The 26,484-nt window shown below is 45.9% G+C and overlaps 1 protein-coding gene, 1 long non-coding RNA gene and 2 other non-coding genes across 4 annotated transcripts; 3 read left to right on the top strand and 1 right to left on the bottom strand.

Moving 5' to 3' along the window:
* Window positions 1-9,643: 9,643 nt before the first annotated feature.
* On the top strand, window positions 9,644-10,657 carry LOC132353668 (uncharacterized). The gene is made up of 3 exons (XR_009499060.1): window positions 9,644-9,705; window positions 10,294-10,422; window positions 10,608-10,657. It is a non-coding gene; the product is annotated as an uncharacterized LOC132353668 (long non-coding RNA).
* Window positions 10,658-16,892: 6,235 nt separating this feature from the next.
* Window positions 16,893-17,173, top strand: LOC132353746 (heat shock factor-binding protein 1-like). Its single transcript, XM_059905149.1, has one exon. The coding sequence runs from the start codon at window positions 16,893-16,895 to the stop codon at window positions 17,121-17,123; it is 231 nt and encodes a 76-aa protein (XP_059761132.1). The 3' UTR covers window positions 17,124-17,173.
* Window positions 17,174-21,953: 4,780 nt separating this feature from the next.
* On the top strand, window positions 21,954-22,036 carry TRNAL-CAG (transfer RNA leucine (anticodon CAG)). The gene has a single exon. It is a non-coding gene; the product is annotated as a tRNA-Leu (tRNA).
* A 230-nt stretch (window positions 22,037-22,266) lies between these two features.
* TRNAL-CAG (transfer RNA leucine (anticodon CAG)) lies at window positions 22,267-22,349 on the bottom strand. The gene has a single exon. It is a non-coding gene; the product is annotated as a tRNA-Leu (tRNA).
* Window positions 22,350-26,484: the final 4,135 nt, after the last annotated feature.

Genomic DNA, 26,484 nt, shown 5'->3' with positions numbered 1-26,484 from the left:
AAATTCCTAGAAAGACAAAAACTACCAAAACTGACTAAGAAAGAAATAGGAAGTCTGAACAGATATATAACAAGCCAAAAGATTGGATTAGTAATCAAAATTTTCCCACAAAGAAGAGGCCAGGCCCAGATAGCTTCACTAGTGAATTCTGACAAAAGTTTAAGGAAGAATTAACACCAATCCTTCTCAAACTCTTCCAAAAATAGGAGGGAATACTTCCCAATTTATTCTATTGAGATAGGCTGGGACTTGGGACCCGGCACCTGGGACCCTTCACTGGAGTGCTTGCACCTGGATAAATGTCTACTCGAGAATACAAAGAAACTATAAGGGACTAAAAATAACTGCATGCATGTGCGGGTAGGGCAAATTATGAATAAGATACAAAAAGGCCAAAACCAGCTGCCATTTCTGAGGTGCCAAGAGCAAAAGCTCTGTGTGATCCCTGCACACAGCACCACCAAGGGGGTGGGCAGCCCACCTAAGCCATCCCTCCAGCCCAACCCACCAATCCACCCCTTACACTCACCCCATTTAAGGAATCAGCCTGATCTCCTCAGAGAGCAAGCAAGGGCACCTGTTTCTTGTTTTCACTCCCTCCTGCTGCAGCCAGAGCCCAATGAAGCCTTGCCTGAATTTCTCATCTGGCCTCTTATCAGCTTCTATTGATTGAAGACTCCAAGTACCTGGGTCAGTAATACTGTGAGGCCAATATTACTCTGATACCAAAACCAGAAAAAGAGATCACAAAAAAGAAAACTAAGGAAAACAAAAACAAACAAACAAAACTAGGAAAACCAACATACCTTATGAATCTAAATGCAAAAATTCTATTAAATAAAAAATTAGCCAACCAAAATCCAGCAAAATACAAAAAGGATTAACTATGATCAAGTGGAATTTATCTCAGGAATACATGGTTAGTTTAACATACAAAAAACAATCAATGCAATACACCGTATTAATAGAATAAAGGACAAAAAACACATGATCATCTCAATAGACCCAGAAGAAGAATTTGACAAAATCCCATACCCTTTAAAGATAAAAAATACTCAACTAACTAAAAATGGAAAGGAACTTTCTCAATCTGATAAAGGGCATCTATGAAAAACCCACAGCCAACACATACTTAATGGTGAAAAACCAAATGCTTTCCCCCTGAGATCCAGAACAAGACAAGGATTTCTGCTCTAGTCACTTTAAGTCAATATTTTATTGGAGCAACAAAGAGAAATAAGAGGCATCCATACCGAAAGGGAAGAAGTAAACTATCCCTATTTGCACATGTCATGATCCTATGTACAGAAAATTCTCAGGGGATTACAAAAGCAAAAACAAAAACAAATAAACAAACAGAACCACAAAACCCTAGTAGAAACAACAGTAGTACAGTTGATTGCAGAGTAGAAGATCAATATACAAAAATCACCTGTATTTCTGTACACTTATGAACAATCCAAAAATGAACAGTTCCATTCACAACAGTATCAAAAGAATAAAATACTTTGGAATAAGTTTAACAAATGTGGGGCAAGATTTGAAAAGTGAAAATTATGTCTTTGCCAAGAGTAATAGAAATCTAAATAAACAGAGACATTCTGTGTCTATGGATTGGAAGACTCATTATCTACAGGAAATTCTCTTCTATTTGATCAACAGATCCAACTCGATCCTTATCAAAATCCAAGCAAGTGGGGGGGGATGAACTGGGAGATTGGGACTGACATATATACACTAATATGTATAAAATAGATAACTAATGAGAACCTGCTGTATAGTACAGGGAACTCCACTTTGCTGTACAGTAGAAACTAACACAACATTGTAAAACAACTATACCCCAATTAAAAAAAAAAAAATCCAAGCAAGTCTTTTTCTTTTCCACAGAGATTGACTAGCTGTTTCTAAATTTTATATTAAAAGGCAAAGGGCCTAGAATAACAAAAATAATCTTGAAAAAGAATAACAAAGTTAGAGGACGTAACTTCCCAATTTCAAAACTTACTATAAACTACAGTAATAAAGAGAATGTGGGACTGAATAAGGATAGACGTATAGATCAACGACACAGAAATAAACCCTTACATTTACGGTTAATTGATTTGCAACCAAGGAGCCAAGAGACAACGAGATAGCTACACACAAAAGAATGAAGTTGGACCCCCTACATCACAGCATTCACAAAATTTTACTCAAAATGGATCAGAGACCTAAATGTAGAGTTAAAACTATAAAACTCTTAGGACGAAATCTTTGTGACCTTGGATTAGGCAAAGCTTTTGTCACCTGCAAAGCCCACTGGGGTCCAGAGAAAAATAAGATTGAATCTAGGTGATAAGGTCTAATTTCTTCTTTGCTTAGTCTACTTTCCCTTGCCTGTAGGGGACCAAGTACAGAGGCCTTGCACCTAATACCACGGATTAGAGTTTCCATCGCAGAACCACTAAGCCCAGCACCCCAACTTGGCAGGGCCGTGTGCAGGGACGCTGCACCTGGCACTGCGACCTGGAGCGTGAGCAACACGCCTGCGCCAGACCTGCAAGAACCCCGCCCCCTCTCCACTTGACAAGAACCCTGTAAAGCGGCCCCGCCCACGGCCTTGAGGGAGGCGGGTAGCGCGTACTCGAGAGCCAGAGCTTGCACCTGTCCATTCTTTGATTTGACCAAAGAATCAAACTTTCCTTTGCTTTAAAACCAAACTTGGGGCTTCCCTGGTGGCGCAGTGGTTGAGAATCTGCCTGCCAATGCAGGGGACACGAGTTCGAGCCCTGGTCTGGGAAGATCCCACGTGCCGCGGAGCAACTAGGCCCGTGAGCCACAACTACTGAGCCTGCGCGTCTGGAGCGTGTGCTCCGCAACAAGAGAGGCCGCGATAGTGAGAGGCCCGCGCACCGCGATGAAGAGTGGCCCCCGCTTGCCACAACTAGAGAAAGCCCTCGCACAGAAACGAAGACCCAACACAGCCATAAATAAATAAATAAATAAATGAAAATGAAAAAAAAAAAAAAGATTCAGACAATGCAGAACAGAACATGAAGTCCCCTTCACCATGACCTCCCCTGCCCAGCTTTTGACAAACACAAATTTTTGCTTTGATGTAGTCTAATTTAACGATTTTTTTTCTTATGGTTAGCATTTTTTGATATCCCCAGTTGAGATCTCCTACATCTAGGTCATGAAGATATTTTCTTGTTTTCTTCTAAAGTATTTATTGTTTTACCTCTCATGTTTAGATCAACAATCAATCTGAAATTGATTTTATATATGTAGTTTGAGATACAGGGTCAATATTCCTTTTTTTTTTTCCATTTAGATAATTGATTGATACGACATGTTTGGGTTTTTTGCTTGTTTGTTTGTTTTGTTTTTTAAGCACAGCAGCTCTATAGTAAGTCTTGAATCTGATGGGCTAGTTGTTCAACTTTGCTTTCCTTCCTCAAGATTGCTTTGGCCATTCTTAGCCTTCTGCCTCTCCAAAGAAATTTTAGAATCTGCATGTAATAAAAACTATCCTGGGAACAAACAATCCTAAAATTTGTATGGGACTACAAAAGACCTTAAATAGCCAAAACAACCTTGAGAAAGAAGAGCAAAGCTGAAGGCATTATGATCCTTGATTTCAAACCACATTACAGGGACTTCCCTGGTGGTCCAGTGCTTGAGACTCCACGCTTCCACTGCAGGGGGCACGGTTCAATCCCTGGCCAGGGAACTAAGGTCCCCCATGCTGCACGGCCAAAAAAAGACAAAAACAAAAACAAAAAAAACACATTACGAAGAATGAAGTCTTGCCTTGAGGACCTCATGCTAAGTGAAATAAGTTAGACAGAGAAAGACAAATACTGTTAAATGTCACTTACATGTGGAATTAAAAATAAAAAACAAGTTTATGAATACAGGGAACTGGTTGCCAGAGGTGGCAGGTAAGGGTGGGCAAAATGGGTAAAGGGGGTCAAAAGGTACAAACTTCCAGTTATAAAATCAAAAGTCATGGGGATCCAATGTACAGCATGACTATAGTTAATAACACTGTATTGCATATTTGAAAGCTGCTAAGAGAGTCAATCAACCTTAAAAGTTCTCATCACACACACCAAAAAATTATAACTATGCATGGTGACAGAAGATGTTAACTAGATTTATTGTGGTGATCATTTCACAATATATACAAATATTGAATCATTATGTTCTACACTTGAAATATAATGCTGTATGTTAATTATACATCAATAAATTTTTTTAATTTTAAAAAATTAGTTTATTATTAAATGGTTAGAGAAGAAAATGTCTCAAATGATTATGGAAAAACATTATTACAATAACATTAAAAAAGAAAAAACAAAAAAATAATAATTTGCAAGTAAATTGTAGACATCATGACACTCTATTCTTTTTTTTTTTTTTATACTCAGTGAGTCATGCATGCAATGATTATATAACAAACCTGTAGCACTATTGTTTCCAAGGTTACCTTGAAGCTGCAAAAAGCCTAGCTTTCAAACAGGAAAAGGAGGTATCTTCCTTTCTGTGTCCTTATGAAGACTCTTCCCACATTAGATTTATATAGATGTTTCTCACAAGCTACATGAAAGAAATTTTAGGCACAGCGTTCTTTCAGTGAAAGGAAGCTATACTCATTGGGTCATGCATGCAGTGAATTGTATAACAGACCTGTAGCACTAGTGTTTTTAAAGCTGCTTTGAAGGTGGGAAAAGCCTAGCTTTCAAACAGGGACAGGATGTATCTTCCTTTCCATCTGCATGTAAAGGCTTCTTCCTGCATTAGATACATAGATGTTTGTTACATGCCATATGAAAGAAATTTTAGGTAGAGTATTCTTTCAGTGAGAGGAAGTTATACTCAGTGATGACACTACATTCTTAAATATTTCAAACATGTATCTTTCTTTCAAGAATAAAGATATTCTATATGTATGCAAAAAAAACCTTGGATTTTTTTCTACTGGAATTGCCTTAAATCTATAGATCAATTTGAAGAAATGAGGAGTAGACTCTTTATAATCCTGAGTCTTTCAATCTATGGCCATGGTATAGTCCTCCATTCATTTAGCTTTCCTGTAAATTTTGTTCAAAAATAGTTTGTGGTTTTCAACGTAGAGGTCTTGTACAACTTTTATTAGATTTCTTTCTAGGTTTCAAATTATTTATGGTACTGTATAACATTTTAAATTTTCCATTAAAAATTTTTAATCATCTCATCTTTAAATTTAAGTATCCATTTGTATGTTGCTTGTTTATCGAAATATAATTAACCTTTGAATTAACCTTGGATGCAGAAACCATGCTAAATGTCCTTATCAATTCCAAGAGCTAGTGTGTAGATTCTTTTGGAAAGTTCTCTGTACTCAATCATGTCATGAGTAATGATAGCTTTTTTTTTTCCTTTCTAATTCTTATGCCTTTTATTTCTTGACTTATTGCACTGGCTACCATTCTAGTACAATGTTAAAGAGAAGTGGTGAGAGTGATCTAAATCACTTGTCCAGTATACTATCCTAATTGTAGTAAAAAGGGGAACTGGGGCTATATGTACATATATGCTTAAAACCTTTGGATCTTCCTGGAAAGATATACTAAAAACTGGTAACCTATCACTAAGGCAGCAAGTGTTGGGACCAGGGGTTAAATCTAGAGCCAATGGTAGCCACCCCAGACCTGTCCCAGGCATGCTCTGGAATGGAGGAATAACCTGTCTCATCAGATTTTAAAGCCCACAGAGCAGAATCACAGTCAAATTCTCACACCAGGAAGAGAGGCCCAAATGAGATGCAGGAATGGGGGCTTTCATCATTGTTTAGAAGGGAAAGTGGTCCAGAGAAAAGACTCTTCCCTCTAACTATGTTTTCTGGGCATTTCATGGTCCTGCTTTCCTACTGCTTTCTCTTGGGACTTTTCATCAGCCTCACAGAAACTCTCAAATCACAAATCAACATTAAAGTTATTGTTGAAGAAACAGGCAAGAGTAGTTACCTCTGGGAAAAGTAACTGGGGGTCAGGGGACAGGGAGAGAGGTTTGTTTTTTACTGTTATACCATGTACGTGTGTTATGGACTGAATGTTTGTGTCCCGCCAAAATTCATATGCTAAAATCTAATCCCCAGTGTGATGTTGGAGGCAGGGCCTTAGGAAGATACTTAGGTTCTGAGGGTGGAGCCCACATGAATGGGATGAGCGTCCTTATAAGAAGAAGCCTGAAAGCTAGTTCACTCCCTTTTTCCACCATGGGAGGATACAATAAGTCAGCAGTCTACAGCCCGGAAGAGGGTCCTCACCAGAATGGACCATGCTGGCACCATGATCTTGCACTTTCAGCCTCTAAAACTGTAAGAAATAAACTTCTGTTGTTGGTAAGCCACCCGGTTCACATTATTTTGTGACAGCAGCCCAGCTGACTAAGATAACATGTAATACTGATTCAAAAACAAATTTAGTATTTATTTACCTTATAATAAATAACTCAATTAGATGTTAAATCACTCAGTTGGAAAGCCGAATTTTGGGAAAACACCCCTCTCGGAGAGTGTGGGGCTGTCAGCCCCTCTCCCCAAACCCCGCTGTGCTTCTGACATGGAGAAGAGAGGGGCACAGAAGCCAAGACCTCCTTGGCTTCTGCGGGACACCAGTGAGCAGGGGCCACAGCAGTGAGGGATGTGAGGACGGAGTGCCACGGCTGACCTAGGGAGACTGAGCAGCCACGAAAAAAGACCCAGAGACCCAAAGAGAAGCTGAAGCACAAAGATGGCAGAGTGCCTGGCACAGGAAACAGGAGTTCCTGTTCCTGAGTGGGGAGGACCCCCAAGGCATCCTTAGAGACACCCCCATCTCCTCAAGTCCTGTCTCCTGTGTGTCCCTATGACATATCCCCACCCCAGAAGTCATGAGCATGTCCTGTTCCTCCAAGACACTGGCTCAGGTGGGGCTCTTCCATCGACCCTTGACCATACCCCCCCGCCAGCTGGTCAAGGTGGGCTGCTGACTCCGGAGGCCTCCCGCCTGCCCCAGACCAGAGGAGGGGGCTGAACTGCTCCAGGCAGCCCCAGAGCTGCCCTGCCCTCCCCGGCTGTTCCCCACCCCAGTTGTTTCTGGACATTCCATGTCCCTGCCTGGGAGGCCCAGGCAAATTCTTTCTGTGTTTACGAATGGCCGTAAATCTGTGACCTCCCTCTGCAGCTGACCAGTCCCGTAAGAGTTTTCCGGAGCCCTTAGGCAAGAGGGCCCCTGTGTGGGGTGGGGGGGTGTCTCTCTGCTCCATCTGGAGCAGCGCCCCTTCCTATACTCCCACCTTCCCAGAGGATCCCCTCCTCTCTCACGTCCTGACCCCTGCGGCTGGATCCCAATCGACAGCTGGGACTTTCCAAAAGCTCCACTAGGCCTATTCCCAGAATCTCCCCCTCTCCAGGCCACCCGTCAGGGATCTTGAATACTGGGTGAGGTGAGGAGAAGGTTTCTTGGAGCCCCAAAGAGCAAGATGGAGCCAAGAACAGAGGAAAGAGCACTGGACCACCACACTGAAATTCTCCCTGAACCCAATTGCAGCGTTGTTAATAGAAGTTGAGAATATGTGCCTCGCTCTCTTTTATGTGGATTAATTTATTTAATCCTCACAAAAACGCTTTGAGGTGGGTACTACTGTTTCCCCCATTTTACAGAGAAGGAAACAGGCACCAGGACTTTAGAATGCTTGCCAAGGTCCACAGCTGTAAGTGACAGAGCCAGGATTCAAACCTAAGTAGTTTGATTCCAAAATCTCGGCCTTCAACTCATACATTCTACTGCCTCTCAGAGTCCCTGGGCACGATCCCACCTCTGAGCTTTTGGTCATGCTGTTCCCTCATTCTGGAATGATTCCTCCCTCCTCCACCTGGCAAAACGTACCCTTCCATGCCCACACAGTGCTTTTCCTGATATGTTCCCTCTCCTCCTCTCTCCCCCACTAGACAGAATTGCACGGCACCCTCCTCTGGGCCACCAGGCTGCCGTTTCCTTCCACCACGGGGTGGACATGCCACAAGGTCTTTGCCCAGTCATGACGTCACTCCCCACTGAGCCATGAACATTTCCAGGCAGGGCGTGGGCTTTGTCCATCTTGATGTCTCCAGCCTCACACACAACAGACCTCTCCAAGAGTTGTTCAGTGTCCCAGATAGGGCTGGCCTCAGCCTCCGACTTTCTGCAGGACTTTGGATAAATCACTGCCCTTCTCTGGTCTCTCTCAGGAGTGGGATTTTCCTCTGTTCCTCAGCTGCTGAAAGCCCCATCTCTCCCTGCCAGATAAATCACCTGGGGACCTTTTCTCCACACTCTATGGTAGAGAGACCGGGAGCTGCTAGTTGGGTCAGCCCGAGGTTCTGGGATCTCAGGCTGGACTTGTCCCAGAGGAAAGTCTGAGTCACCTTCCTGCCTACGGATGGAGCCTGGCTGCTTTCTCTTGGGTGATGAAGGGCCAGGAAATGTCCAGATCCCTCCATCCAAACCCCCACTCCTCTTGTCCAGGCCCGGGGAGAAGGGTCATCCAGTTACAACACCCCACTGATAATAATAACTGTTACTAGGTATCATACAACACCGCCCCCCATTCATTCACAGTGCTGCGTAGTCCCAAGCCTGGGAGGCAGAGCACTAGGATGGTTAGGACAACAGGCTGGGGTCGTGCCAGAGCTTCAGCTCCAGGGCTTCCACACCTTCTGAGCCTCAGTTCTCCCATCTGTAAAATGGGTCAAGTGCCTTTCCTCAATGGGTCGTCGCTGTGAAGAAAATATGCGTGAGCCGAACAGTGCCTGGCACGTAGCTACGGCTCAACGCCTGGCTTAGACCACTGTATGGATCAGAAGACCTGTGAGCAACCTGGGGGCAAACTGCAGGTGTTCTATTCACCTCCCTGCCCCCAGCACCCTGTACATGATAAATATCCAAAAGACCGAAGGAAATGTTCCCTTTTCTGCTCTGCCCTGGTGGCTGTGTGTCTTTGGGCAATCTGCTTTTCCTCTCTGGGCCCAGCCTCTTTGTCTGGGGGTTGATGTAAAGCTGTCTAGGCTTACACTTGAATATCAACACCCAAGGGAGTGGTAGGTCACATTAGGGACCGTGCGGTCAGCAGAGCCGGCCTGGTATGATTTCTGTCTCCAATGCTAACTAGCTGTGTAACACAGGGTACTTCCTTGACCTCCCTAAGCCTCAGTTTCCTTATCTGTAAAACACGTAAAATGTGTCCAGTTTCTCCCTTCCCCTCAGTGTTGTTTTGAAACTTCAGTGCATGAAGACTGCTTGGCACAGACCCAGAACATCGTAAATGCTCAATTAATTAAAGATTATTTGAGTGAAAGGAGGAAGTGGTGGGGACCGGGGAAGGATGGTTGTAAATCACGAGTTGTGGGAACCTAGAAAGACAGCAACAAATTCCAGCTGGTGAGGCGTAGAGAGGAGCTCCTTGGGGAAGATGAACCTGGAGGCCCAGAGAGGGAAGGTGACCTACCCAATGCTACACAGCTGTTGTGGCAGTACTGGAAGGGGGCTCAGTAGATTTGGTCCCAGTTTGGGCTGGGAGGCAGCGATCTGTGACAGGGGCAGGCACTGTCTCACAGATGACAACCGGGGAAGGCGGGTGCTGTTTTCTAGTGTGTACTTGGGAAGCTGTGATTTCCTCTCTTCCTTCTGAGAACCAAGGGCTCTTAAACACATCTTGGTAAGCTCTATTTCACTCAGTGAATTTGTTTAAAATAATATCTCTGAGTGGAAACAGTTCATCCCTGACGATTTCACCCTCCAACTTGAGGAACGCTCCCCAGACTGTGAGGCAAGACGGGGTTCTAGAGCTCTCTGGGCCTCAATTTCCCCTTCTGTAAAATGACCAGATTCTATAGGCATTCGTGTACTCTTGCAAACAGCCACCAAGATATATTGTTAAATGGTGGGGTCGGGGGAGGAACGGAGCAGAGTGTGTAGGAAACTACAGCATCAGGAGGGGAAGGAGGGGAAATACCTATACATAGCTGCTTGTACGTGCAAAGATGTCCTGGAGGGCTGCAGGAGGAACTGGGAACAGGGAGTGCCTCTGGGGAAGGAAACTGGGGTCAGGGATGAGAGGAAAGTGCTTCACTGCTTATTCTTTTGTACCTTTTGAAAGTCAAGTTATGTAAATGTCATGCCTGTTAAAAATTTTTTTAAATATGTAATGTAAAAAAAATAATTAAGTTTTGGAAGCCAGCATTTTGGGATTTTTAAAAATTATGTAACAGTGACTGCAGTTTTTATTTCATTTTCACATACTGAGGTTCGAAGAAGAAAATCTCCAGTGGCAGGCTCTCTGGCCAGAGACTTCCTGATACTAGTGAGAGGAGGAAGCAGGAGCACAAAGAGGAAAAAAGGATTTGGCTCCAAAATTCAAACCTTACTTTGAAAGGTACAAAATGAAAAGTGAAATCCTTCCCTTTCCCTCCCCAGACATAACCTCTGATAATAGCTTTTTGTGATTCATTGTGGGGAGGAGGAGGACCTAAAAAAATAAAAATAAAAGGAGAGAAAAGAAAACAGACGTTGTGAAAGGCAAGTTTCCATTTAATTTAACCCTTAAGTCTGTTTCTGCAGGCGATTTTGTTCTGTTTCTCCGGGCACCGGGCTGGGCCCGATTCTTCTTGGCCAAGAACGCAAGTCTGGAGGCTTCCGAGAAGCAGCATTCCTGTCTCCTCCAGGTTAGGCAGTGACATCCCTAGCTGGCTCCTGGGGAGAGGAAGACCACCCGGAGCCTGCCTGGTCTGAGGATCTGACCCTGGCAAATAACCTCACACCCAGCCGTGCCCACCATGGTCATCTGTCAGTAGAACCACAAGCATCTCCCCAGCCAGACTGAGAAAGGTGGTAAAGGTTTCCAGAGCACAGATGCCTTTTCCTAACATCTCCACCATAAAAATCATACACGCTCTTGGTAAGAAATTCCAAGAGCACAGAGAATGGAAACTCTTTTCTCATTTCCTCTCCCCAGAGGGAGCTGAGTTACCTTGGCATCCGCCCAGAGTGGTCTGTAGGTCAGCCCTGGGAGGCAGTGAGGGTAACGATGCCCATTCTACAGAGGAGGAAACTGAGGCTTGGAAAGAAGGAGAGACTATTGAGGACACAGCTGAAACGTGGCAAAGTTGGGATTTGAACTTGGCTCTCCTGCCCTCAAGTCTACAAATTTCCACAAGTTTCCAATGGTGTAAGCTCTAAATGGCTCCATCCCGAGTTTATAGTGCTTCTTTGCCCCATCCTTTGTCACGCGTACACACAAAACACATTCACACGCAGCACACACACATGACTAACTCAGCCACACAAAAATGCCCCACATACGTATACACACACTGGCCCGGTGGGGTGCCCACACTCCCACAGACACACATCCATCTCTAAACCAGCATACACACTCACCCGTTTAATCACACATGTGCACACTTCAGACACACACACATGTCCTCACTCCCAGAGACACACGCTTCTACACACCCACAGACACAGACACTGGGACATGCCCTGTCCCCACCCAACTCCCCTCCTACCCTCTGTCAGAGCCTACCCCTCAGAGAGGCCACAGTCTCCCGCTCAGCTGGGCTGTCCACAGAAGCTCTGCCCTCTCTGCCCAATTGAATTCCAGCTGCTGTCTTCTAGACCACATTTTGTGCCAGCAGATGCCACCTGTCCCCAGCCACAGCTGGGCCCCCCACCTCCCCACCCTTCCCCTCCTGGCCAAGATTCTAAGGCAGCAGAATTCTAAGGCTCCTGTTCTCCCCTTGCAGCCCCGGTGCCTCATGGAATTTTGGTGAAGAACCTCGTGGTTCACCACTCCCACCTCCTGAGGTTTACATGCACAGATATCTTGAAGGGGACCTTGGCTGGGAGATAAAAACCCCAACCCTAGGTGGAAGCCCGGCCCTAGCCCTCACTCCAACCCCGGTGATCTTCGTCTTCTCCAGTTGCTCCATTTGTAGAATGTTTCCAAATCCCTTGCCTCAGTTTCCCCCAATAGTCCTCATGCAATAAGGAAGAACCTTTGTATTCGAAGTTAATCACCAAAGGGATGTTGCCTATAAGCTTAAAGTATACATAATGGCCCACCTCTGGGAACCCTGCCTCCCAGAAAATGAGTGGTAAGCTAAAATACCTTTGTTTAGCTCGCAGGAACCATCCTGACCAGGCCCACCTGTGAACGACTGCGGGGAGGGAGAAATGAACACCACCCCTCCAGAGTCTGGCTGGAACCAGGACTTTACCCCTTCCCCTTTTGGTATAAAAGAAGCCTGAGTTCTAACTTGAGGAAGATGGTTCTTTGGGACACTAGTCCCCCAACTTCTCCGTCTGCTGGCTTTCCAAATAAAGTCATTATCCCTTCCCACAACAGCTCGTCTCTTAATTTATTGGCCTGTCAGGTGGTGAGCAGTATGATGAGCTCAGACTCAGTAACACTCAAGAGGATGGAAACTTGTACGTTCAGTCTGACTCGAAGCTCTCCTATAAATGTGGCTTCTTAACGCACCAGAGACTGGGATGAACCTCATGAAAACGCCCTCCTTCTCCCACACCTACTTGGGGTCCTCAGGGCTGGGGCAGAGTGGGCACTCAACCAGGAGGCTGAGTAGGAAGGTGGAGAGAGGAAGGTTCCTCTCTTCTGTAGCCTGATGTTAACTAGGAGAGACTTGCTTCCCCTGAAATGTAATCTTGAAGATTAGAGCACAAGGACTGAGGTCCTTATTTGGGGTGCTGTAAATATCTGGGGGGGTTAAACTCTGAATTTAGTATTCATTCATTCATTTGCTCAATTAACAAATATTTCCAGGGTGCCTACCTACAAGATGCCAGGTGCTGGGGATCAGTGGTGAATGAATCAGTGGTGCTGGGGATCAGTGGCGATTCTCAGTGGCCTGAGAATCTCACACACACACATACACACACACACTCACGTGTGCCATGCTGAGGGCTCTGGTGCAGACAGGGGAGCTGACCCAGGCTGGAGGCCAGCTTCCCCAGGAAGGGGTTGTCCAATGGACAGCTGAGGGCCGTAAAGACGCTGAGGCCCTTCAGCAACACAAACTTTTTGTGACCGCCTGATGTAGAAAAATATTGCATCAGACTCTGTCTCATTTTTGTGGGGAGCTTGATAAACCAAGATACTTGCTCTATATCTCTGTGGAAATCTTTGGAGAACAAACGAGACGTCAGTAATGCTCTTTTTTTTCCAGAATGAAAAGTAATTTTCATGGCTTTTTTTCTTTTGCATTGCAAAAGGTGAACTGGGGGGACATGGCTCCCCCAGGACGTCTCTGGCTGGGGGACAGGGCACCCTGATTTCGTACTACTCAGTGATGCCCTACTGGGACTCAGTGAGTCCACCTGTCACCTTTCCAGGCCTCTGCTGGCATGTCCTCTGTTGAGTTCCAAGGACATGAGTATGTTTTCTAGGAGCTGGATGCCGGCAGCCACAGAAAGGGACTGCAGGAAACAGGCCTAGAGAAAACAGAAAGCATTAGGCATAATCGAAAGATCAGAGGGAAACTGGGAGCTATTTGAGGATGAGAGAATTTCCAAAGGGAATGCTGAAACTCTGAGTGGCTCCGTGCTGGTGGGAAAGGCCTGCAGATTCTGGCTCCCGTCCCTCCCCAGAATTAGGGCCCTTCTCTCCCTCCTTGGAAGCCCCACTTTGATGGGCGAAATCGACGGCCCATCTTTTTTTTTTTAAATCTTTTGGCCACGCTGCGCAGCATGTGAGATCTTAGTTCCCCAACCAGGGATTGAACCCGCACCCCCTGCATTGGCAGTGGGGAGTCTTAACCACTGGACCACCAGGAAAGTCCCTTGACAGCCCATCTTAACCCTCAAGGCTCCCTTATTCCACCCTCGTTTCTCCTCAGACCCCTCTCCTGTTAGTCCCACGCTCAGGCCTTTGCTCATGCTGTGCCCTGACCTGGAATGCCTTTCCCTTCCTCTCAACCCCTGCAAAGCAGACCTATCCTTTTGTGCCCACCTTCTTCAGGAAGCCTTCTCCTCCTTGGCATCCTTGGAGTGCTTTTCTGGTGGGGAGGCATCATTATTTGGGTAGGCTCTGATCTCTTGCTTCCTGATATTTTACAGGTGGGTCATCAGGGCCAGCACTGTCCAACAGAAGCATAACACAAGCCACATACACAAGTAAAATTTTCTACTAGCAACATTGAAAAAGTGAATAGAAACAGATGACATTCATTTTAATAATATGTTTTACCACAACGTAGCCAAAGTGTTATCACTTTAACATATCAATATTAAAAATTAATGAGAAAATAGAGTTGACCCTTGAACGACATGGAGGTTAGGGGTGCTGACCTTCCCCAGGGTCAAAAATCCGTGTATAACTCAGTCTGCCCGCTGCACCTGAGGTTCCTCCATACCCGCGGTTCCTCGCTACCTGCGGTGCAGCATGCATGGATGGGCTCAGCCAACTGCAGACAGTGTAGTCCTGTAGTGTTTACTGCTGAAAACAGCCACACGTAAGGGACCCACACCGTTCGAACCCTTATTGTTTAAGGGTCAATCGTAGTTTACATCTTTATTTTCATACTTTCTTTGAAATCTAGTCTGTATGTGACATATGATCTGTCTCAATTCAGTGTAGCCACATTTCAAATGCTCACTAGTCAGCTCCTGACTACCGTGTAAGCCAGCACAGATCTAGGCCATATTAGTCTTTGGGTTACAGGTGACAGAAGTTCACATTAAACTGGCTTAAGTGGAAAAGGGCATTGGCTCATGAAACTGAAAAGACCAGGGGCGGATGGTTTCAGGCACAACTAAATCCAAGTGTTCGAATAATATCGATGTCAATAGAGTTCTGACTTTCCGTATTTCCCAGCTCTTCTCAAGCAGGCTCTGGGTGGCATAGCAATGACAGCCACCAGCAGCCTCAGACTTTACCGGCTCAGCCACCTGAGCCCCACACCCACTTTCTCTTCTCCAAGAGTTCCCTCTTAGGGGCTTCCCTGGTGGCGCAGTGGTTGAGAATCTGCCTGCTAATGCAGGGAACACGGGTTCGAGCCCTCCTCTGGGAGGATCCCACATGCCGCGGAGCAACTAGGCCCGTGAGCCACAACTACTGAGCCTGCGCGTCTGGAGCCTGTGCTCCGCAACAAGAGAGGCCGCGATAATGAGAGACCCGCGCACCGCGGTGAAGAGTGGCCCCCGCTTGCCACAGCTAGAGAAAGCCCTCGCACAGAAACGAAGACCCAACACAGCCAAGAATAAATCAAACAAACAAAACAATTCATGCTTTAAAAAAAAAAAAAAAAGAGTTCCCTCTCGCCAGACTCCCATTGGACCAACTGGTCACGTGCTCATTTCTGAACCAATCACTGTGTAGCTAGGTGACTGGAACTGACTGGTCAGACCTGAGTCACAAGCCCATTTCCCCCCAGCAAGGTAGGAGAGTGGAGTCCGCTTCACATGACCTGCCTGGATAGAGAGTGGGGGAGGGGTTGTTTCCAATGGAAAATCAGGGGGCTGGTACCAGAAGACCGGGGTGGGGAGCGGGAGAGGGAGGGGTGGGTGGTGGGAGTGGGAGGTGGCCAGAGCAGGGGTGGGATTGAATCCAAAGGGGCTCCCAGAGAGTAGTGGAGCATCGGGTCAAAGAGGAAAGCCATAATGTGGTCCTGCGGAAATATTTAATATCTTTAATGACTTGCATCACACCTGCCCATGACGACGGACGACAGCCTTTGTGCTGGAGCCGGCCGGGAGGTTGGTGGACTGCAGGCATCGGGAGTGGGGAGGGGCCAGGGTGGCGGTGGGGACTCAGGGCGGCCCTGTTTAGCAATTTGTACAGCAGTACTTTACTCCGTCAACAGGGCTGTGGTCACGGGGAGGGAACCAGGGTAATAACCAGTCCCTAGACCTCAGACACCACGTCCCCCTTCACCCCTGCACTGAGTACTCAGCCCACCCTGAGAGAAGGCCCTGGGCTGGTGGAGCCCTAAGCAGAACACCAAAACGTTTTAGCCAAAAGAGGCAGAGCAGATGGGGCCTGCGAAAGGTCTGGAGGTCCCTAAGCCCCAGAAGGGCAAAAGGAACTGATGTGTCAATGCAGAGAGCTGGGCGTGTGAGTCTGAGCTGAAGCCTCAGGGGAAGGCAAGGGGTCATAAATGGCCTCACCTGAGGAGGCTTCCTGAGCTCCACCTGAGACGGACAGAAAATGGACTTGAAGAGCCCAGGGAATTGACCCACCCATCCATCCATCCATCCATCCATCCATTTGTCCGATCATCCACTCATGCAGTACTTATGTATCAAGTTCCTGCTACGTGACAGGTACTGTACTATCTGCTGGGAATACCTGGTGAACAAGATGGCCACAGTTCCTGACTTCACAAGAGCACAGTGGCTAGTGGGAGAGAAACGTGATCATCAAATAAGCCAGCGAATAAGCACGGTAACTTTGCATCTGTCAGAAGGAGGCCAGATTGAAAGTGAGTGGGAGGTGGGGTGGGGGGCCATTTTCACCCGGGGGCTGACCTGGGGATGATGAAAGGAGCCAGCCCTGCATGAGCTGGGGGAAGATGGCTCTGCATGGAGGAAACAGAAAGCGCAAAGGCCCTGAGGAGGAATGTGCGTTGTGGATTGAAGGAACAGAAAGATGGGGGCAGGGAGCTGGAAGTGGGAGATGAGGCTGGAGAGGTGAGCAAGGCTGGCTCAAAGGGGGCAGTCAGGATGCTATGGTTGTCGGGATGGCCCTATAGACACTACTTCTGCAAAGTCAGTTTGACAGGTGGAAACTTGCTCCACAATATTCAGCAGGTGCAAGAAATGGTACATTGGGGACAAACAGCAATGTAGGTGATGGTCTGAGAGAGCACCACCAAGCTGGGAACTAGGGAGATGGCCGAGACTGACCCCAAGGCCATGCAGGATCTCACCTCGGTGGTGCGGACACCCCTGCAACAGATGCAAGATAAATTTCAGACCACATCCGACCAGATCATTGGAAGAATTGATGACATGAGCAGTCGCATTGATGACCTGGAGAAAAATACCACAGACCTCATGACACAGGCTGGGGTGGAAGAGCTGGACGGTGAAAACAAGATCTCTGCCACACAGAAGAGTTGAAGGTTGCTCATCTGCACTGGAATCTGGAACAACCTTTTTACAAGCCAAGAGAAGACGATGGTTTTTTGCAACTAACTACTATGTGTAGATAGGTTTTATATTATAAAGGGTGCATTCTTCTTACCACATACTATAGAGTTAATTTATAGAGTGATTTCCCTCCTGTGCCCCCCACGTTTCCTGAACACGGTAACTTCATATCTTGGACCTTGGTCAGTTGTGCTATTAAACACTAATACTTTGGCAGTTCCTGGGGGGGAAAAAGAAAGAAATGGTACATTGCTTTATTTTTCTAGGCTAACATTTAAAGCATTTATTCTATTCCAGGAACTCTAAACGTTGAGCATGTATTAACTCTTCAATCTATACAACCCTTTGAGGCAGATACTATTCCTAAATTCATTTTACAGATTGGGAAACTGAGGAACAGAGGGACAGAGAGGCTAAATAACTCCAGATGGTCACAGAACTAGCAGAAGCAAGATTTAAACTCAGGTGGTTCCAGAATCCACACGCTGAGCCGCTCAGCCATGCTGCCTCAAGTCAAAATTGGCTCTACACCTCTTGCTTATCAGAGTGGCATGCTACAGAGTCTCCCGCATTCCTGGGGTTCTCTTTCTAGGGTGATCAAAGGCCTTGGGGGCATGATAAGCAGTTTACAGAACTTGGAAGTGAGCTTCTGGTCTTTGGTCCATTCTGGTCACCACTGTCCACATGATCCATTCAAAATCGGGGAACTGGGTTGCCCAACTCTCCACACCAAGGGGGGACCTGGGGTCTTTGGCTTCGTCCCAGAGGGACGAAGCAGTTCCTATCCCACCCCATCAGAGATCCACACCTGCTTCATCCGCTTCACCCCTGAGGTCCCCCCTCAGTGGACCAAGATGCCCAAACCAGGCCTTGGCAGGGATTCACTACTGGCGCCTGATGGCTTCTGTCCCTGAACCTTGGCCAAGGAAATCAGAGCCTGAGGCACAAAAACTTGGCCTTGCCACTTGGACTGGCTTGCTGGGAAAAGCCTACCCTTTCTTTTAAGTCTCCTCCAATAATGAAAACAGAACTAAAATTAACATCTCCAAATCTAGCCTGCCACCTTAGTTGGCAAGCCCTCATGGCTTTTGCTTTTAAAAAGAAACAATGTAAATAAAGTACCTATCACAGTTCTAGGCTCAGAATAGTTCTAGGCTCGGAATAGTTCTCAAGAAGGAGTATTAAAAAAAAGAGTATTAAGCCAGAAAAATCAGGTTCCACTTATCATCTGTGTGACTCTGGGTAAGTTACTTTGGCCTCTCTGAGCCTCATTTTCCTCATCTGTAAATGCAGGTAATGATATTCGGTGTTGTGGTGATGTTACGAACATTAAGTGAAATAATGGCTGTAAAGGAGACCTTCGCTAAAACTCAGCTTCCTGCCACTCTTTTCCCAAGCAGAGGTGGGTATGTGTGCCAAGGTCACAGGGATGCTAGGATTCCCCCTTTCAGGCCCCTGGGCTGGCTGAGCACCAGGTCCCCACGGGGACTGACTCCATCTGTCCCTATTAGGGCTGAGCAGGGCCATGCCGGGACTTCCCCAGTTGCTGGTAGACTTTCCAGGCTGAGCTCAGGGGACTTTCCTCTCCCAACCTGGACAAATGCCCAGAGTGGAAAATGAGTGAGGTCTGTCCCTCGAGGATCCATCGTTGGTGCCTAGGCTGCTGATAAGGGGAAAATGGAACAAACAGGAATAGTGACCCTTTCCCATTTTTGGTCTTGGGGATCTGAAGCTGGAATGGGATCCTGAAATGGCTTCCTCCACGCCACAAATCTGGCACCTGAAAGGTGTCAGGGGAGGACAGCTGACCATCCACCCAAACACAGGAGGTAGGGCTGAGTGGGGCCTCAGCACCTCCATCCAATGAGCACTTTCTCCCAGCCAGGCCAGGAGAGGAGCAGGCAGAGCGGGTCTGGCTTGGGCTCCAGCTCTGGGCTTGCCACTGTTTTCTTACCTCTAAAACGATGCGCCCAAAGAAAGGTTGGTGGTGTAAGGCATGAGGGGAGGGTTCCAGAGGTGGAGAGCACAGGGCTTCTTCCCCAAAGAGGATGTTGGCAAATCACTCAGCCTGTGTGAGCCTGAGCTCCCTGGAGTAGGAGTAGGGAGCAGCTCCTGCCCACAGCACTAATCTCAAAGGGAAGTTGTGAGCATCTGATAACCTGTATGATCTTGGTGACTTTCTGTTGCATCCCTGCATCCCCTCTTTCCACATTCACGCTCACACACACACACACACACACCAGCCAGCCAGCAGGGCTTGTTCATTATACCTCCAAAACACATCTTGAATCTTGAACTTGACCACCTTTTGCATCTCCACTTCCCTGGTCCAGCCTCCATCATCTCTCATCCTCCTTTCCATGGCCTTCTCCCTGGACTCTTGATTTTTCTCTTGCCTCTCATGTCCTTTCTCCTACAGCAGCCCAAGGGATCATTTTGAAAGGCCAACTGAATCATGTCACTCGCCTGCTTTTAAACACTCCAGTGACTCCAACACACACAGAAGAAAAGCCAAACTCCTCTTCCTGGCATCCCAGCCATGTGTGATATGGACTTCAGCCTCCTGCCACCCATACCCTTGCCCCATTGGCGTTGCTGCCCCTCCAACAGACCACAGCCCCTCCCTGCCTCAGGACCTTTGCACTGGCTATGCCTCCCACCTGGAAGACTGCTACTCCCGGCTTTGACTGTGCTTGTCTCTCCCTTTGGAACTCACTGTCACCTCCTCTGAGAGTGGCCCTCCCTGACCACCCTTCCTATGAGAGCCCCTAGTCACTCTTTTTTTCTTTTCATACATCTTTATTGGAGTATAATTGCTTTACAATGTTGTGTTAGTTTCTGCTGTACAACAAAGTGAATCAGCTATAAGATATATCCCCTTAACCCCATCTCCCCTCCTTATCCCACCCCTCTAGTCATCACAAAGCACCGAGCTGTAGCTATCTGTTTTACATTTGGTAGTATATATATGTCAGTGCTACTCTCTCACTTCGTCCCAGCTTCCCCTTCCCCCACTGTGTCCTCAGGTCCATTCTCTACGTCTGCATCTTTATTCTTGCCCTGCCACTAGGTCCATCAGTACCATTTTTTATGGTGGGAGCCCCTAGTCACTTTTTTTTTTTTTTGGTGGGGAGGCTGCGTTGGGTCTTTGTTGCTGCACAGGCTTTCTCTGGTTGTGGTGAGCGGGGAGCTACTCTTCGTTGGGGTGTGCGGGCTTCTCATTTCAGTGGCGCCTCTTATTGGGGACCACGGGCTCTAGGCACGCAGGCTTCAGCAGTTGCAGCACGTGGGCCCTAGAGCGCTCGGGCTTCAATAGTAGCATCATGCGAGCTCAGTAGTTGTGGCTCACGGGCTCCGCCACATGTGGGATCTTCCTCGACCAGTGATCGAACCCATGTTCCCTGCACTGGCAGGCAGATTTTAACCACTGCGCCACCAGGGAAGTACCCCTAGTCACCCTTGATCGCTATTAAAAGAGACTTTTTTAAAGGTAAAATCGTGATTCTCACATAATTATAAAATGAACACAAGTCAAAAATTTCATTAACTCAGTAATTTGTGGGGAAACCAGTAAGATGTTACAACCGACTCAAAGGACACACATATATTGGCAATCACAGATGATGAAATGGATTTATAATACAGATGCAAAAATGGTCAATATCCACAGGGCAATAATTAATTGCATTCCACTCCAACAAAATCCACTTGCACTTCCGTGAATAAGAATCATTTGTATGTAGAAGTAATGAAAGGTGCAGGCCCTTGAGAATCAGCCAGCCAGGACTGGTGCCCCAGACGACACCCAGTTATCTTTCTTGGCCTATTTCAAAGTCTCTTGCAAGTTTCCTGACATCCTGTTTCTTGCACTTAGCAGCACCTTTAAACTTTTCTTTCTTTCTTTTTTTTTTGCCATTTTACCTTTCACGTATTTCTTATCTTTCTCCCTTCCCCCCAGGCTTGAATGTGTCTTAAGGGCGGAAATTCTGTTTTGTATACAAGCCTCCCCGAAATCCCGTGGAGAAAGTTACCCTCGCGACCTGAGGTCTTCTGGTCCCTGGGCAGAGCCAGTGCGTGGGTAAGTCTGGGGTTAGAGAGGAGACGTGAATCACGAAATGACGCAATGCGGGAAGGAGGAGGCGAGGGACGGGTTAATCACGGACATTCCCTGCACGCCTACTGTGTGCCAAGCAAGGTTTGCGAACTAGGAACACGGTCAGGAAAAAGGGTGGATCTGGCTGTGCCGCTGCAGGACTCGGTGTAACCCGGAGCCTGAGTAAATGAGTTAAACACACATACAAATGTGAAGTTGCAGTTTTGACGAATGTACGCGTGCCAAGAGACCCTGCTATATCCGGGCTTCACCTGGTTCGGGCGCCAGCAGAGATCTATAAGCCGGTGCGAGTGTGCGGACTTGACTGTTTCTCGCGGAACAGGCAACAGGACATGTATGCAGAAATGCAAGGGTACTTAGAGATATGCAAGAATCAAAGCTGATGTGAATAGTAAATGCATGAATGTAGAATGAATGCCTGTCGGCGGCACGAACGCACACGGGTCGAAGTAATAGTCCTCGGTCTCTCCGCCGTTCAGTGTCCAGCACACCGCGCGCGCCCTCTGCCGGTGCCCAGGCGCCTAGTTCTGCACCTTCTCGTTCCTTCTCGCTCCTCCCCTTCGAGCAAACGCCAGTGTCTAGCTCTTCCCAGCGCAGGGAGGAGAACGATAGTTTCCGCGGTTCGCTACGCATGCGCACACTAGAGCCATTTTGAAGGGGATTGCTCAGAAAGAATTAAGCCAGTAGTCAGGATGGCCGAGCGGTCTAAGGCGCTGCGTTCAGGTCGCAGTCTCCTCTGGAGGCGTGGGTTCGAATCCCACTTCTGACAAAGCTTCGTTTTCCTCTTTTTTTTTTTTTTGCTTTTCACGTAAAGTGGCACATCAAATAGGTAATACTATTAATCTTTTTACGAAACAAGTATTTCCTCCTTAAAAGGTGTTTTTTTCTTAATGATATTTATTTGACTTTTGGAATGTAAAAGAGAAAGATCCGATCTGAAACCGCAAAGACACTCTCCTTAGACCCTGGAACTGGAAAAGAGAAAAAAAACGAGAAGGTTGTCAGAAGTGGGATTCGAACCCACGCCTCCAGGGGAGACTGCGACCTGAACGCAGCGCCTTAGACCGCTCGGCCATCCTGACTCTGAAGTGTATGTTTGTGGCGTCTTTTTTAGTGCATTGTATGGTGCGACGCGGCTTGGGAATGATCCAAATAATTTTGAGGTCCCTGGTAGCTCCAGATCCAACCACACAGCCCCTCGTCAGCCGCAATCAATAACCACCCGCGTTTCCAAGATTTACCGTTAAACTGGTTCAGTCTTTTTACTACTTATATGTTTTAAATGGAAACTCTAGCCTGAACAGAAAATGAAAATTAGTTTCTCTTGCCATCAATAGAAAATAACTATAAAAGTAAATACAATGGAAATGAAACTGTATTATTAAATTCTAGTCACTTGCCAACGCTCGGAACCTGAAGTTTTGACATTATTTTTAATGACAAATACTATCGAAAGGGTCGAGACTATTGTTGAGCCCCTGGGGGAAGTGAGGAGGGGGTCTACATGATTCTTTTTGGAAGGGGGTGTGCTCGGTTATGGCCTTTGCCATAGGCTCCTCCATGGATGGGAAGACACGGGCAATGGGATCCCATTCCACAAGTGTTTAGCTGAAGCCTCATCAAGAGAAAGTTGGCTTTTGTACCTTTTTGTAAACTGGCCAAGGGAAAAGCTGGAGGATGTTAAACCTGGAGAAGAGATAATTTATGTCTATAAAAGCCTCATGTGTACAAGGGATTTAGATTGTGTCTGTTGATCCTTGCTCTGAGAACTGGGGCTTGAGGCGGGCATGCAATGGGTGGGAGGTTACCACGGAGGAAGGTTTCCACAGAAGAAAGAGCTTGCTTGAAAGAAAACAGGGTGCCTGTGGAGATAGTGATATCCCCATCATTGGAGGCATTCAAGACGAGGCTGGACATTCACTGGCAGAAAAACTGGTAAAGGGATTTGACAGTTCCTGTTTCTTATTGCTGCTGTAACAAATTACTACTAACTTAGAGACTTAAAACCACACCATTTATTATCTTATAGTTCTGAAGGTCAACACTGTGTTCCTTCTGGAGTCTCTAGGGAATATCCATTTCCTTTCCTTTTCCAGCTTCTAAAGACCACCACATTCCTTGGCTCATATCCCCACATCACTCCACCTTCTGCTTCTGTCTTCATGATGCCTTCTCTGACTCTGACCCTCCTGTCTAACCTCTTATTCTCACCTAACGCAAGTTTGTGTGCCCAAAGCACAGTGAGGCCAAACACACCTGAACATCAGAGTTTGGAGCAGAGAAAGATTTATTGCCAGGGCCATGCAAGGAGAACGAGTGGCTTGTGTTCAAAAGGCCAGAGCTCCCCCATGGGTTTCAAGGAAGAAGGTTTTATACAGAAATTTGAGGGGGGGAGGGCTGCAGGGTGTGTAACCTTCCTCTAGTTGGCGGTGAGGTAACAGGTGGTGTTCTAAGAATCTCAATCATCAGCCTTCCGGTTCCAGCCAGTCTGGGGTCCCAGTGCTTGTACTGAGCCTGAAGTTACCATCCTCTACCTGGGCAGGGCCCTTAGTTCCTATAGAATAACTCAGAGATGTATGTCAGGTTTTCCTTACATCCCCCCAGGAGGAACCAGGAGCAGGCCCCATGGCTGCACTATGGTTTCTTTCTGTATTCCCTCAGTCTAATTACTAATTGAATCTGCACTTTGGAACTCAGAGAAGGTCTTGGAGACGGAAACCTTTTTCCCACAAACAAGAAATGGGGGGTACAGAAAGGCCTTTGTACTTGGGAAGGCCCCACAGGGTCCTGTACAGTTTCAATTCCTCCTTTTCTTTGATACTCCTCAGCCTTCAGGGGAACAGGTGTTGAATAGAGAGGTCAATCATAAACTTGGTAGAGGAACTTGGTTTTAGGGGAACTTGGTTTCATTATAAAGATGCTTATATTTACACTGGGTCCATCCTGATAATCCAGAGTAATCTCCCCTGTCTCAAAATACTTAATTTAGCCATATCTGCAAAATCCCTTTAGTCATGTAAAGTAATATATTCACAGGCTCCAGAAATTGGAGGTAATTATCTTCGGTGAGGCAGCCTGTGTGTGTTTGAGGGGGGAAGAGGCAGGGTGAGAGGGAGACTTGTATATTTAAATTTTTGTATCATGTGCATATATTCTCTAGTCAAAAATAAATATGATTTCACCCGGTGATCAAGGTCAACATCAATAGTGATAAGTCAGATTGATAGTTTGTCAGATTGATTTGATGTGCCCTTAAATGGCACTTGGCCCCTGTAGACTTCCTCCCCAAAGCACAATTACTCTGAGTCTAATCATGAGAAACATCAGACAAATCCCAATTCAATAGCATTCTACAAAATACCTGAGTAGTGCTCCTCAAAACTAGCAAGGTCATCAAACACAAGGAAAGTCTAAGAAACTGCTAGCAAGGTCATCAAACACAAGGAAAGTCTAAGAAACTGTCGCAGATAAGCCTAAGAAAAGACATCACTAGGAAATATAATCTGGTATCCTGGATAGGATCCTGGAACAGTAAAAGGACATTAGGGAAAAACTGAAAAAATCTGAATGAGGTATGGAGTTTAATAATAACATATCAATGTTGGCTCATTACTTTTGATAAATATACCATACTATAACTGAGCAGGATTCTAAGGGACCTTCCCAGGACAGACCCCTCCCCCATATCCTCTGCTTTAGCTCCTCTCTGAAGTATAGATAATAGTATCTGGTACACATTTCCTGAGTTGTTTTACTGATGCTAAAACCACCACCAAATGGAAGAAATTAACTACTTGATGATCATGAGCATGTAGCCCCCAGACCTATTGGCACCTAAGGATTGATAATGTTAACCCCTGTGACACCACCCTGTTACCTCACCATAAACCAATCAGAGAATTGTGCACGAGCTGATTGCATAACCTGGGACACCCCATCCTCACTTTGCCTTTAAAACTGCCTCACTGAAACCCATTGGGGAAGTTCAGGCTTTTTGTGCATTAGCTGCTCTGGACTCCTTGCTTGGCGCCCTGCAATAAATGCTGCACTTTCCTTCACCACAACCCAGGGTCAGTAGATTGGCTTTACTGCACACAGGTGAGCAGACACAAGTTTGGTTCAGTAACACTGCTAATGCAAGATATTAATAACAGAGGAAACTGCGTGTGGGGTATAAGTGAACTCTCTGTACTCTTCGCAATAATTCTGTAAATCTGAAACTATTCTGAAAAGTTTAAAACTCTGAAAAATAATACAATTTCATAGATTATATATTAACAAAACATATAAACTGTAAAATATATAACTACATTGTTTATACATTTATATTGTATATAAAATTATTTATTTAAAAAATATATATAACAAAATGTGTCTATTAAAGTCTCAGAGGCCATAAAAAATCTGGATCTGTGATTATCTCTGGATGGTGGCATTTATTGTGATTTTTTTCTCATCAGTTACCTGCATTTGAGATTTGTATAATGAACATAGATTACTTGGGTAATTCTTTTTTAATTCAAAAACTGTCAGGAAAAATTGGAGAAGACTTTGGAAAAGGCAAAAAGATTCCTGGATGTTCTTTCAAAGGAATGTTATGTGTTGTCTACAGCTGTGCTGTCTAATACAGAAGCCACTAACCACATGTAGCTACCGAGCACTTGAGATGTTTTGCAATCTTGGTATGAAAAAAAGAATGCAAAATATCTCAATAATAATGTTTATATTGATGACATGTTTAAATGATAATATTTTGAATATATTGGGTTAAATATGATATATTATTTTAAATTGTTTAAAATTCAGTTCGTAAGTATGCAAACAAATCTTGTCTGGTAAAATGGAATTGATTCCATCCTTGGTAGAGGCCAGTTTTGCATTTGTTAGCAAATTCATTTCAGCATTCCTGATTGTGAGAGATATGTACATATATATATATGCATATATGTGTGTGTACTACACAGTTCACTGGTATTAACTACACATATTGTTGTACAAACATCACCACCATCCATCTCCAGTACTCTTTTCATCTTGCAAAACTGAGACTCTATACCCATTAAACAATAACTCTCCATTCCCTCCTCCCCCAACCCCTGGCAACCACCATTCTACTTTCTGTCTTTTTTTTTTTTTTTTTTTGGCCACACCACGCAGCTTGCAGGATCTTAGTTCCCCAACCAGGGATCGAACCTGTGCAGCCCGGCAGTGAAATCA

Source organism: Balaenoptera ricei, chromosome 19 (genome assembly GCF_028023285.1).
Source record: "Balaenoptera ricei isolate mBalRic1 chromosome 19, mBalRic1.hap2, whole genome shotgun sequence".
NCBI lineage: Eukaryota > Metazoa > Chordata > Mammalia > Artiodactyla > Balaenopteridae > Balaenoptera > Balaenoptera ricei.
Note: the sequence above shows the minus strand (reverse complement) of the source record. Positions and strands in the feature narration are given on the sequence as shown.

Bases quoted from the DNA above. Each gene is read 5' to 3' on its own strand.
- LOC132353746 (XM_059905149.1), top strand. From the start codon at position 16,893: ATGGCCGAGACTGACCCCAAGGCCATGCAGGATCTCACCTCGGTGGTG.